Source organism: Rhinichthys klamathensis, unplaced genomic scaffold (genome assembly GCF_029890125.1).
Source record: "Rhinichthys klamathensis goyatoka isolate OS25496 unplaced genomic scaffold, OSU_Roscu_1.1 h1tg000011l_1, whole genome shotgun sequence".
Classification (NCBI taxonomy): Eukaryota; Metazoa; Chordata; class Actinopteri; order Cypriniformes; family Leuciscidae; genus Rhinichthys; species Rhinichthys klamathensis.
This window is the reverse complement of record NW_026606564.1, coordinates 15,142,956-15,157,036: the sequence shown is the minus strand read 5'-3', so window position 1 is coordinate 15,157,036 and position 14,081 is coordinate 15,142,956. Positions and strand designations below refer to the sequence as shown.

Here is a 14,081-nt window from a genome sequence, read left to right as displayed (position 1 = left end):
ACTGCCGCTCTGATGAAGCGAAGTCCCAGAAAACGGCACAGGTTTTGTGATTTTGGCTAAAAAGGGCATAATCATAATTTAAAGACCACTGGGAATGTTTAAAAATAGCTCAAAATATGATCGGAGTGGGACTTTAACTAACAGAACACAGAGAGGAACAGAGGAGTTCCAGGGTCTCCTTAAGGATGTGTACTGTCCCCACTTTTATTTATTTTATATACAAATATGTGTCAAAGCATGTATGAGAACAGAATTATCATAAAATATGCGGATGACTCAGTTATTCTGAGTTTACTTAAGGAGAATGAGACCTCACATGGCCCAATTATTGAGGATTTTACCAACTGGTATGAGGAATCTTATTTACAGTTTAATATAGGAAAGACCAAGGATATGCTCATTGATTTTAGGAAGAGTACTCATCCAAGTGAACCTACCTCAATTAAAAGGCCAAAAAATAGAGTATGTACTATCATATAAATACCTTGGGACTATTATTGATGAGAAACTGAATTATGAAGAGAATGGTAAGGCTCTGTTGGCACCAGCGTTTGTATTGCCTAAGGAAATTATCTGTGTTTAATCTTGACCGAACAATAATGAAGATGTTTTATCATGCTTTTGTTGAATCTGTGTTGTCCTTTGCCACTGTAGTATGGTATGGTCATATATCTTTAAAGGCAAAACGTCAATTAGACCAGATAGTAAAATGGTCTGGCCGTTTGATAGGCGAGTGAAAACCAGGAGTGGCATCCCTAAAAACCAAACGTTACAAAGGATGGCCTTTTCAATTTTAAATGATGACTCTCACCCCCTGCACAGTGAGTTTCAGTTATTGCCATCTGCGAGGAGGTATAAAGTCCCAAGGTGTAGAACGAAAGGATATAGGGCCCTTTCACACCTACCTTGTTTGGTCCGGACTTTCGGACTTTTCAGTTTGGTCCGAATCAAAATTACAGGTGTGAAACCTCCCCTGGACCACGGTCTGAACCAAACAGATGAAATTTGGTCCGACGAAAAGAGGTAGTCTCGGTCCGGATCAAAGTAGGTTTGGTTCGTTTCTGGTGTGAAAGCATTTCTATATGGTTCGGACTTTCAGACCTTTTACAGGAAGATCTGGTGGTTCCCGCATAGCCGAAAAAACAGAAGGTGGCAGGAGAAATGAGCCGTGTAGCACATGAGGAGAGGAGGAGACGAGGTTTTTAGTTGAAGTATGGTCTGATGACATAAGAAGAAGTCAACTTGCAGTCTTCTCCTCCTTTCCTGCCGGCGACGATAAAATGTTCGCACGACGAGGACGTTCATTTGGCGAATTTGAACTAGCCTTGTGTATAGTTGGTGCTGCAGGTAATTACGCCATAAAAATAACAATATAGTTGTGACGATATGCGTCTGTTCGTTCATGTTGTCAAAGTTACCCGCCGAATTGACAACACGCTGACGTCACACACACGTCCATTTACAAACCAATCAATGTCAGGATGCAGCCCACACAGATGATGACGACAGGACGCACGTAAGTCCTTTAGTGCGCTCGCATAATTGCAGTGTGAAACCAAACCAAAACTTTCTGAAAGTATAAAATGTATCAAAATGGGAACTTTGGTTCGGACCTTGGTGCGGACTTTCAGGTGTGAAAACTATGGAGATATTTTTGGTGCAAAACTACTGAAAGCCTGTGACAGTAAAATGTGTAGTTGTAGAGAATAGCCACATGTGTATCAGTAAATTGGAAGTCAGAGAGAAATGTTTTAAGAGTTGCAAAGTTGTAGACTTTTTTTTATCTTCCACAAACACAACACAACAGTTACACCTCCTCAAATTCTCCATTGCAGGTGCACAAATCCTATTCTACAAATCACAAATTAAGAAACTCGTACGCTCACATTTGTGCTACAGTTGCTGCAGTAAATATGGTGCAAAACGCATTTACACACCCGCATCAAGAAATGTGAAGTCACGGAGAAATTTTGCTCATCTGCAAATCAGTATGTGAATTCATCCAATGAGAGTTGCACACTTTTGCACCAAGTGCACCGTGAAATGTGGTGCAAACGTGAGTTGTGCATCTGTAGAGGCAGTGGGCGGAGCCTACATGAATATTCATGAGTTTCCCGGCATGCGGATTAACAAATGGTTTTTCGGAAATGTTGTACTAGGGGTTTTATGATTTTACAAAGACAATGGGCCCTATTTTAACGATCTGAAACGCAAGTATCAAGCGCGAAGCGCAAGTAACTTTGTGGGCGGGTCTTGGGTGCTGTTGCTATTTTCCCGGCGGGATAAATGACACTTGCGCCCGACGCAAGTTTAAAAGGGGTTGGTCTGAAGTCGCTTCATTATTCATAGGTGTGGTTTGGGCGTAACGTGAAATAAACCAATCAGAGCGTCATCCAACATACCCTTTAAGAGCAGGCATTGCATGGCGGATTGTTATTATTATGGCGGATTTACCAGGCGCGCGCCAGGATTTACCAGGAGCGGTTCACAGCCGAGGAGACCGACGTTCTTGTCAGGACTGTGAAAGACAGAGAAGTGACGTTGTATGGGGATGGGAGGTTTTTTTTTTCTGGTTCTTGACGGACAAACTAATTTGTCAGATGTCCTTATATACATATGTGTCTTGCCACTATTGGGCAAACAGGTCTGATCCGTCATTACTACAATTAACCTGAAAAATTTGGGTAAATGTGTAAGCTAGATTTAGGCCTACATTTTTTTACATCTTCATGGACACCACAATGATTTCCCTCGTGTGGTAATATTTTTCCTTGTTATAATGTATGATTTGCAAAAATAAAAACTGCTGCATCTGTGTTGATGAGAGAATCAAAGTGTGTGCGCGTTGTGCACCCGCTACATTATGGCCAAGCATGCGCGCTTAAAATAGCATTATGAACAACGCGCAACGCGCCACTGACTTTAGACTAGGCTTTTTCTGGTCAGTGGCGCAATTGTTTTCTGGAACTGCAAAATAGCTCTAGGGAATGTTTGCGCCGAAACACGCCTCCTTTTTGCGTCGACCCGCCCAGGGAGCGCAAGTTCATTCCCTAGTTTACCAACGTGCGTCTGTGGAGGGAAAAGCCCGCTTTGCGCGGGTGCAAAATAGGAATGATACATGCGTCAGTGTACAAAGTCATTTGTGCCGGGTGCAAGATAGGGCCCCATATGTAATGTTTTGAGAGCACTTTCTTGAAAGCACTTTACGAAGTATGAGTATTTATTTTCTTGTTTTTATGTGTTTGTGGAGTTTTCTTTGTTTTTGTACTGGATGCCATAGAATGTCATTGCACTGTAAAACAAATTTACCTACGGGTACAATAAAAGTAACCTAACCTAACCTAATGAATTCAAGGAAAATAGGAAAAGACACGACAATGCTGGTGCACGAGAACTCGTACAGCCTCATGCCCTTCACTGGGCAGTATCCTGAATACATCCTGGGTCTTATTCACAAGGAAAGAAGGAGGCTGGAACCGGCGAATGGTAAACATAACTTTAATAATAAAATAAATATAAACAACATGAAAGTAAAAGCAAAGAGCCTGTGTTTCGCGTGTGTTCGGCCAGTCAGCGTACAGTTCCTATAGTGCTGGTTTAGACCCGACTCTGAAGGAGGAGCTTATTTATCCTAGAACTAAAATCGTTCCCAGTTCCTGTGGTGCGAATACGCCAAAAAGCATGTGCTTCTGCCATTATATCTAGGAACTAAGAAAAGGTTCCTCCGGTGCGAAAGCAGTAGTCAACATTTGAAGTGATTTTTGATTACTTCAAAAAGTTATACATTCATTTATATTTCACAAAGTTTTTTAACAATACCAGTTCTTGTCTTAGGACAACTTTGATGAACTTTTTTGATCCACTTCAGTGTTTCCTGTAGGATTTTTTCCAGCCGTGGTGGCAGGCCCATTTCGCCAGGGGGAGGGGGCGTGGCCCATGAGTGATATTGACCACGCCCCCTTATCCCAGGTGTTTAAACCTCCCCTAAGCATTATAACATGAAAGGCTCCAATAAGAGCGGCAAAGCAATTATGCGCATCCCGTGTGCAGAGTGATGCACTTGAAGCAACGCAAAGTCACAGCGTGCAGCGCTTCGCATTGAAAAGTTCAAAGCACAAAGCAAAGAGATTATATCTATCTATGCTTAATGTATTATATCTATGCAACAGTTTATTGAGCCTTTTCTTTTAACAGTTTTAAATTTCAGTTACAGTGCGCATGAAGAACAATTCATAGCGCTCTCTACTCTAGTGCTGTAATCTAACAGACACCCGGGAGAAAGGAATATGATTTAGAAAGCGCTATAAACTCCATCAAGATAAAGTCATTTTATGCAAACTATAGACCTTTATCTACAAAAAAAAGTATAATAATGGGAACATTGATCTTGAAGAGAGTGTCGTCGTGTTACTGTCGTAACCGAACACGACGTGCTGTTTGAATGCTGAATGCCTGAGGAGAGATGAGTTTCCATTAACTTTAACTTAACGACCTAAATATACATTTTTACCTCACATTATGCTATTGAATGACTTTAGAAGTCTTGGAATATAGTGCGAAAACTTTATGGTGCTTTACAATGTTTTGTATGCCTTTAGTGGGGCTTAAAAGCTGCAGCTGTGGCGGGATGATTTTAGGTGTGGCGGCCCGACACGGCAGAATGAATGTAGCGGAAACACTGCACTTCAAATGTAGTCAGCCAATCATATGTTTTTGTAAAGATATAATCTATCCTCTGTTTCACACTGGACACGTACACAGAATGGAAGCTGTGTATAAGGTGTGTGTGTGTAGAGTGGAAGCTCCTGCTGCGTCTATTGTGAAATAGGTACCAGGGTTAATGCACTAATCAGAGCATGAACATGTGGGCAAGACTTTACCTGTGTGTCTGTGCTTACATGTCCAAAGCATGACGATTCCTGACTTAAACTCAAAATTCAGTGAATCGTCTTGTTTCACAATGCGCATTCTGATGATTGATGCATAAATATGTGCAGTACAGAATGTGTGGTTCTTATACTACAGGGCCGTTGAATGCTTGAATCTGATTGGTTGACTTGGTTGATTGGCGGCAGACGACCGTGAGGGACTGCAGTCTTTACTTTCATTTTTATATTTGTTTATTTAACATTAAAAGTCTTTGAATGTTCGCCGGTTCCCGCCTCCTCCTTCCCATAACAACGAACTGCATTACGGTGTGCACTTATTTTCAGGGAAACGCACGGCTAAAGTAGTTCCGGCAGGTCTCGACCGCATTACAGCTCCATATCACTGCGCGTAGTCGACTGTAATAACGGAAAATGATACAATCCATAACAAGAAAAAACATGCAGCCCAATGTGCTTGATCTGTCTAACTTCACAATCAATGGAAACATGCAGTTTAATTGTAATAAATAAAGTATATAGTCCTATCTATAATCAATAGAAAATGAAACTGAATATATAAATAATCGCATTACCACCTCGAGTGTGCATTATTTTTCTAATAATTCAACGGCCTGTCGTCAACTATTCCTTACTTATTATCTGCTCAGGTAAGTATTTATATAACAAATAGTAATTACTGTTAAGATTTAGATTTAGTGTTTATTTAAAGGTCAGTATTTACTTTTTAAAGTGACCAGTATATAGCATACAGTACAAGGATCAGCCACAATTTTAAAAGCACCTGCATACTGGGAACAGCCCATGTTTCCAGCTCCCAACACATGAAATTCAAGAACTGGCTGTTGACTTGCTGCCTAATATACCCCACCCTTTGACAGCTGCCATTACGACGATCTGTTATTCACTTCAACTCTCAGTGGTTTTAACGGTGTGGCTGATCAATCATTTACTGTTTTGACTGATTTGAAAGACACTGAACTAAGACCAAGTCTTGGCTAGCTTGAATAATAAACACCCCCTGCTGACTGTCGAGTACGAGTATGGGATTATACTCTTCGGTCTCCCTAACAGCCCGTATCTCACTAACTCCAGAATAATGGCCTTCTTGGCATGCTTTACTGCTATGCATGTTCTTCCAGAGCTGAATATAGGCTATTCAACATGTGAAAACAATGCTACAGCATCTCCAAGCAAACAATACAGCAAACTATCTCCGTAAATGATAGTTAAGACACTTTTTATACTATTTTGGATATGTACATTTCGAAAAAAGAAATGTAAGACATTTTAAAACTTTTCCAGCACCTGCCAAGCCATGCATTTGTGTACTTGGACATTGAAGAATGTCTTTAGCTGACTTTTCCAACCGCGTGGTCATTCACAGTTTGCACATGCAAGTGTTTATTTTAATCAAGACCTTTTTCATCTCTAGCAAATGATGCAGATATGATCAACTGCTTTTATGTAAATATGCATGTCATTGTTGCTGTTTTACTGAGAGATAAACTGCCCCAAACAATTCAGTGAATGTGTGTTTTTGGACTTCTTTAAAGAGTCAATTCAAAAGAGCGATTAATTTAACAATTCATTCACCAAGCCAATTCATTAAATATATATGTATATTTTATTTCTTTGGTCTTTTGACTTTTTCTGCCAAATGTATGAGTTATGGTAATGTTGCATGCACATTTATTAGGGCTGTCAGTTAAACGCGTTATTAACGGCGTTAATGCAAACCCATTTTAACGGCGTTCATTTTTTTATCGCGTGATTAACGGTCTTTTTGGCCAAGCAAACTTTGCCGTTTTTTTCACATGCTTTTGCAGCAGGACGCGGCATTAGACGTTTTGTTGCTTCGTCCATAGATATCCATAATAAAGGCTAGATGTCTTATGGCGGAGTCTCTATCGTCATCACCGGCGGCCATCTTGTCACAGGCAAGCTTTCTGGCGGGCTCTGTGGTGCCTGATGTAAGATGAGTGATCAGCACGAACACAAATACTCTTATCTCGTTGAAATCTTGACGGATTTACAAACGGTTTGGTTTCTTACAAACGTTATTAACGTGGCTATAATTCTGGATGATTATTTATTTATACACTTATTATTCATAAGTATGCAGTGTCATAACTACATCTCTGACGTTTATAACAAACCAAACTGTTTGAAAATCGGTAGAAAAATGAGCAAGCTATGGTTATTTAAGTGCATACACCATTAAAACACAATGTTACGAGTGAGCGAGCTGCCTGTGACAAGATGGCCGCCAGGTGCGGACGTCGACCTCCATAGCTTGTTTTCATATGACGTCACGCCACTGCGTTGCCATGGCGCGAAATGCAAATGGAGGGCAGGAAGTGATTTGCTGTATTTGGAAAGCACTATAACAAACTCAAAATGCCTATGTTTTGCGTCGTTTATGGTTACTTAAATCGATCAAACCACGAGGAGTTTTTATCGTGTACCAAAAGTTGTTGTTCATAAGGGGGGAAAATGCAAGAAATTGACTGAAAAACTCCGGAAAAACGGCTTGCAAACCTATGTCTGTGGTCGGGAGCAGCCGGATGGGAAAATGCCCGTGTGTGCAGTGATCACTTCGTCAAAGGTGAGTTAATACAACTTAAGTGGCTATGTTTGTGTAACGTATAAGTTAACGTGTAACGTTTCCGAACTTTGTAAAGTCAAAGTATGTCTGTAAGACGAGGTAGTTGCTGATATCTACCGCCTCGATGGCAGGAAAATCTTTCAATTCAGTTGAAAAATCGCTCCTCTTCATAACGTAAGGATCACGTCCAACATATGTTTGATTTTTTGTTTATATCTTTCTCTTGTAATAGCGTGTAAAGTAGTACAGTACGGACTTTCCTCCATCTCGTCCATTGCGCTCTTCACTCCCTGCCCTCCATCTGAATTCCGCGCGTCATCATAATCACGTGACTGAAACCCAGCTATTGGCCAGCAGCGCGGACGAGACATCTAGCCTTTATTATGGATATCTATGGCTTCGACGACCAAAGCGCAAGCGGATCTAGCTAGACCGGAAACAAAACAACAGGCACGACGCAAATAGTTGGTTAACGTTACGTTTTGAGTGGATGACGAGCGCGAGACGCCGAAATGGATGCCAATAAGATTCTGAATGGAAAGTTTACTTTTAAAAAGTTGCCAAATGGTTCCATTGACGAGACCAAAGTGATCTGTGTGTTTTGTCGTTGTGAACTGAGCTATCATCATCGCTGCACGTCCAGTCTGAAATACCACTTGATGATGGCCAAGCACACACACACACACACACACACACACACAGCTGATGCGAATTCTCCACCCCCTCGTCAATATCAGGACCTCGTCAGTATTTCTTTCACCCTTTTATTGATGGACAGTAGGGGTGTAACGGTACATGTATTCGTATTGAACCGTTTCGGTTCGAGGCTTCCGGTTCGGTACGCATACAAACCGAACGATTCCTTGGACCATTTTTCCTGCCGACAAAATTCGCGCTGGCGCGATCACCACAACGTTGCGCAACATCAAATGGCAAGCGTAATGATAGCGGAACGAAACTGCGCTACTCATTATTGTGCTTCACGGACCGTTTATAAGTTCGGACCAGCAACATCTGTGCAGCGCGAGCCGATCTCGATCAAGCGACACTGTAACTACACAGCGCTAAGAGATCCAGTGAAGAAAACATTTGAGTTCGCCACTGAAGTAATAACATCGCTGCGAGATCTAGTGAGAAGCATTCACATTTCTCCGTTATTAACCGTAGATCTCTATTAGATCAAACAGCGCTGACGTGGACACCAGGAGAAACATTGCGCCGTGAATGAACTAGTAATACTTTACGTCCACAGACCAGCAACATTCACCATGGATTTAATATAGTAACACTAACTGTAACCAGTTTGGCTGGAATAGTGAAATGCTTTCAAGTACTTCACTTATCTTTTCAAGTACTTCACTTATCTTTTTCCAGCACTTCAAAACTCAAATATTATATAAATAAATATATGAAGAGTTCAGATGCAAAAGCCTCTAAATGCCATTTGAAAATTTCTTCTAGAATGATCATTTTTATGAAGCTTGTATATTTAAGTTCAGTAATTTCACTAAAATGACAATTAATAGGTAATCTTCATTGCCATTTAAGTGAAATTACTGAACTTAAATATACAAGCTTCATAAAAATGATCATTCTAGAAGAAAATTTCAAATGGCTTTTGCATCTGAACTCTTCATATATTTAAATGTTATTTTTAATGTGATGATGACCAAAACATTATTTGTTCATCCTTCAAAGATGACCCCCATTTATAGACCTGAAAGTTTCAAGATGTAGGAAAACTCACACTTATTTAAAACAAATTTTTTCTTTTAACAAATAGGAAATTCTCTGGCATTTCTTACTTTTTGCTGTATCGAAAACGTACCGAACCGTGACTTTAAAACCGAGGTACGTACCGAACCGTAATTTTTGTGTACCGTTACACCCCTAATGGACAGTGTTACATTGTGTGAGAGATTATTTGCTCCAAGTGAGAATGTTAGTGTGAAATTGAACACAGTATTGTCAATGTTGTTTCCAATAAAAAAACATTTGCACAAAGCAAGCCGATCCACTTTTCCATGTTGATAAGCGCATTCAAATGAGAAAAAATAATGGGACAAAAAGAAATCAAGAGACATTTGGATTAGATAAAAATGTGCGATTAATTGCGAGTTAACTATGACATTAATTGCGATTAATCGCGATTAAATATTTCAATCGTTTGACAGCACTAGCATTTAGGTTGGTTTTTTAAACCCACGTCCCCTCTAAATGAAGCTTAGACCACTAGCCTGACAAATCAGGAATCTAATATAATGCAACTCTTCATTTAGTCAGCTGTACAAAAACTTCAAATGATTGAGGCAATTTCATGAATGACCCCAGTACCTCTGCCGCTCAGCTCAGGAACAGATCCAGTCGTCACGTTGAACACAGGAGTACAATCGTTCTCGTCCTGCACCACGATTCTTAACTCAATATCCTTCTCAGCTTTACTCCCATTCAGAAACTCTGCCACCCCTCGAAGCTGGAAGACAGGAGATCACCAAACATCTCAACATGTTCAAACTGGGTTTTGGCATGAACTTACTTAAAGCTGCTGTAGGTAACTTTTGTAAAAAAAAATATTTTTTACATATTTGTTAAAACTGTCATTATGTCCTGACAGTAGAATATGAGACAGATAATCTGTGTAAAAATCAAGCTCCTCTGGCTCCTCCTAGTGGTCCTATTGCCATTTGCAGAAATACACGCTCCCGGTCAGAAACAACCAATCAGAGCCAGGAGGAATGTCTTAGCAGTGTCAATCACGCTCGTGTACGCGCTGATCACACCCCTCTCTTGCACAGCGCGAGCGCGAGCCATCGTTCAAACTCAAGATTGCCGGCGTGCTGCAGCTGTGCTTATGACGGAGAAACAACCTAAACTGCCAATTCTGACACCTGCTCATAAAACAAAGAGGTAAAAGAAAAAGACCGATGACGATAAACAAGCGAAAAAGAAAGAATTACACAGAGCCCATTGACTCGGTGTCAAAACTCTAGCGCATAACATGTAGATTAAATGTCACGCACTCTGCTAAGCAACAATTGAAACCTGCTAATTCACTGGCTTGTCATGTTGCTGAAAAGATGTACTAGCACACCTTATCTAGCATTATATATCGCTAGAATAATTACTTACATACTGTAACGTTAGTTACCGTTATATTAACGTTATCTTACTAGCTATTTATAACTTATAGAAAGAGTGCAATGTTATAAAGTTACATGTAGGCTATTGCAAAATACATAATGATTTGAGGACCAAGTTTGTAGTCAAAGTATGGGCAGGCCATAGTCAATGTAAAGCATATTATTGACGTTTAGTCCCTATTAGTGAATGTGCCATATAACTTTTTATCCGCTGTTATCGGTGGCCCTGTTTACTAGCCTGCGCGTTCACGACAGGCTCCGCTGTGGAGGACGAGCTGTGGAGGGAGGGCTGTAGCGCAGCAGAGAGCAAGGGGGTGGGACCTGTAAGTTGTGCTTGTTCAAATTTTCAGGCTAAGTCAACGTTTTCTCAAAACTCCCTACTGCAGCTTTAAGTTGTGAAATTGGATATATTCTCACCATCTATTTCACAACTTTTCACTTTTCAGTAGAAATGCTTATATATTGCCAGGCATTCATATTTCCCCACCCTTACTCTGTCATCCTTCTCCCATAACACATATGCTTGTCCTCCAAAACTGCATTCAATGAGAACAATGCAACACAAAATGACATGAAACACCCCTTCAAATAAACACAAATGGGATATGATAAACAGGAGGATAAAACAGGGTGTGCTAAAAATATCAGAGTATCGTAAAACCTCCCTTTTCAGTTTCATGCTGTTTATCTGCTCGGCTGAAGTGTGTGAACTCTGATCCACAAGCACACACTCTCTCTATCCCTTCACATTAGCTAGCTACACTACGATAAGCAAGTCATTAGTCGCCTAGTGATGATCATGTTCTTGTAAGCTGTGTAAATCAACATATTTAACTCACAGCTTAAGCCCAAAGTATGCTGGGGTTTTTTATACCTCGTAATGCAGGCAACCTGTCACTCAAATGAGATCCACCAATAGCAAACCACAACCATTCAATCTATTCCCCATGGACAAAAACAAGCCCCACATTTATTCTTGTTTCATTTCAACTTAACTTTGAACTTATTAACGTATCATGATTTCTTTGTGATAACAAATACATGCACACGCACAGTCTTTACCATGTGCTAAGGCTAAGAAAATGCAAGATATATTTTTTTTAGTATGAGCCGCACCTCATTTAGTAATCTAGTCATTCAGACAGAATGCATGACATTCATCACTTCATGACAATGAAGCTCTCCTGTGAAATGTTGCTGCGAGCTGCTATCTTTCAGACTGAGTCATCAGTACACTTTCATAGATTACTCAGGCAAGGACAAACACCCATGCAATAAACATTTACAGTCGTGCATGAAAGATGAAAGGGCTGCTCACGTAATAAATGGGAGTTTTCTCTCTGTCCAACACTCCGGTAATCCTGACCAGGCCGTTCGCACTGTTAACAATGAACAGGTTGACGGGGGGCTGGTTCGCCCCTGATCCAATCAGTGAATATCGGATACTGGTCCTGATCTCCTCGTCTGAGCGGATCTGAAATCAAATACATGTCATTCTTTAATGTGGGTTTAAAAAAACAGGAGCATCTGGAAAAGTGCTTATTTTGTGATCTGGAGAGATTCTCATTATTTCCTATTGCTCAACCCTGAAGTGTTCCCTAGTGTACTTAAGCACAATTTATTCGCATGTACTTAGTATAACTAAATGTATTTGTGGCATGCTATAAATTGGTCTGCTAAATTGGAACAACTAATTTAGTATTAAATGCATTTTAGTTGTACAAAAGCAGGTACTGAAGTTCAACTGAAGTTGTATTTTATATACTTGTTTGTGCTAAAGTGGAAGTATGCTTAAGTACACTTTAAATATACTCTTGTTTTTAAGTTTTGAAATGTAGAATTCACTACATAAACTTCAAATGTATTTTGGTGACATTACAATTGCAATTCGATTACACTACTATTATACTGATAAAAACCTTTAGTGATTTTAAAACATTGCAATGGAAGTAAACTTGAAGTCAAGTCAAGTCATCTTCATTTATATAGCGCTTTTAACAATGGAGATTGTTTCAAAGCAGCTTTACAGAGATAAACATACAATTTACGGTAACATAGATTGTTTTGGCTTTATAGCGATTTTTGAATAATGTTATTTCCAGCTAAAGTTGGTTTTGATTGATTCACTTTGATTGATTCACTTGTTCACTTGATTCACAAGTGTGCTAACGGCATCATTATAGTGTGCTTCAAATAGGCTACAATAAAGTAATCTTTATAAATAATGCCACAGCTTAAGAATTCGCCTTTTACTGACATCCTCAGTATACCAGTAACTCACTTATCCAGAGAACATCAGGGACACAATGGGAGCAGATACATGTAGGAACCACTGTGGTCTGGAATCAAACCCAGGTCTCTGAAACACGAGCTCTATCTTTTTACCAGTTGCGCCACCACGCAGATCCTGTATGTATCACGCAAAACTGGGGTTTCCCTTTCAATCGGACACGTTCGGTTACATACGTTCTTCCTTTACTGTTACAAGTCCTGCTATAAGCAAATAGGTTTTTCCATCAATGACAGCAAAAAAAAAAGTTGTGTTTGGAAATGCTGTCCAGTTAGCAGAAATAATTTCCTCACAATTTCTTTGGTTTGCACAAAAATAAAGTCTTATCTACAATTTTTTTTTTTTTTTTTTTTACATAGCATTTTCTAAAAAAAATCATTCTCAGATTTGAAATACATGGTGAGACTTGTGTCTTTTGCTGCAACGACATTTGCTGACAAATGTGCCAAATCTGCAACACACACTCCCAATAGAGTTGCTCTCTAGCGAGTTCGGTTCTGAAAGCCGATAGTTGGTGAGTGTGATGGCATTGACTTTATGGTCTATCAAGCAGATAACAGTCCGAGTGTCAACTTCTGCTTCAGCCGGAAGCTGAGATCCATAAGTGTAAAAGCCATCTGTTGTGTATAGTGTATTTTTGGCACATACATGTGTGTGTGACAAACTCCTATACACTCACCGCACACTGAACAAGCAAAAGACACAGGATAGAAGTGTTTTACATTTTTACACAACATTTTTGTGTTTATGTGGCCAATCATTTGTTGTGTTGTTTGTGTGTAGAGTTAATATGCAAAAACACCATTTTTGAAAGAGTTAAAATAGTTTTGATGTTTTGCATGTTGTGTGTGTGTGTGTTTAGTTTCAAGAAATAGTTTAGATAAATAGAGCCATAGTTTCAGAAATTGTGTGTAAGCAATTTGAAAAAAACTTAATATAAAAGGTATTGTAGGTAGGAATTTTATAAAAAAAAACTTTTTTCCACATTTGTTTAAACTTTCTGTATATATCAATGCATAATTAAAATGTAAGTACTCTGAAAAAGAAAGTATAAAAATCGAGTGTCTGTAGACCTCTCACGACTGTTTTAAAGACAGCTCATTATTTCCATTCACTCCACCCCCTCCCTTCTGGGCTCCTTCCAAAGCCACGCCCCC

General features: G+C 39.7%; 1 protein-coding gene across 1 annotated transcript in view; it reads right to left on the bottom strand.

Annotated features, from left to right (window-relative positions):
- Window positions 1-14,081, bottom strand: part of dsg2l (desmoglein 2 like) — a 37,809-nt gene that overhangs the window by 16,636 nt on the left and 7,092 nt on the right. Inside the window, exons 3-4 of the mRNA XM_056262626.1 lie at window positions 11,953-12,108; window positions 9,829-9,967 (exon numbers count right to left, since the gene is read on the bottom strand). Of these exons, the coding sequence (XP_056118601.1) occupies window positions 9,829-9,967; window positions 11,953-12,108 (295 nt within the window). The remainder of the gene's footprint in view (window positions 1-9,828; window positions 9,968-11,952; window positions 12,109-14,081) is intronic.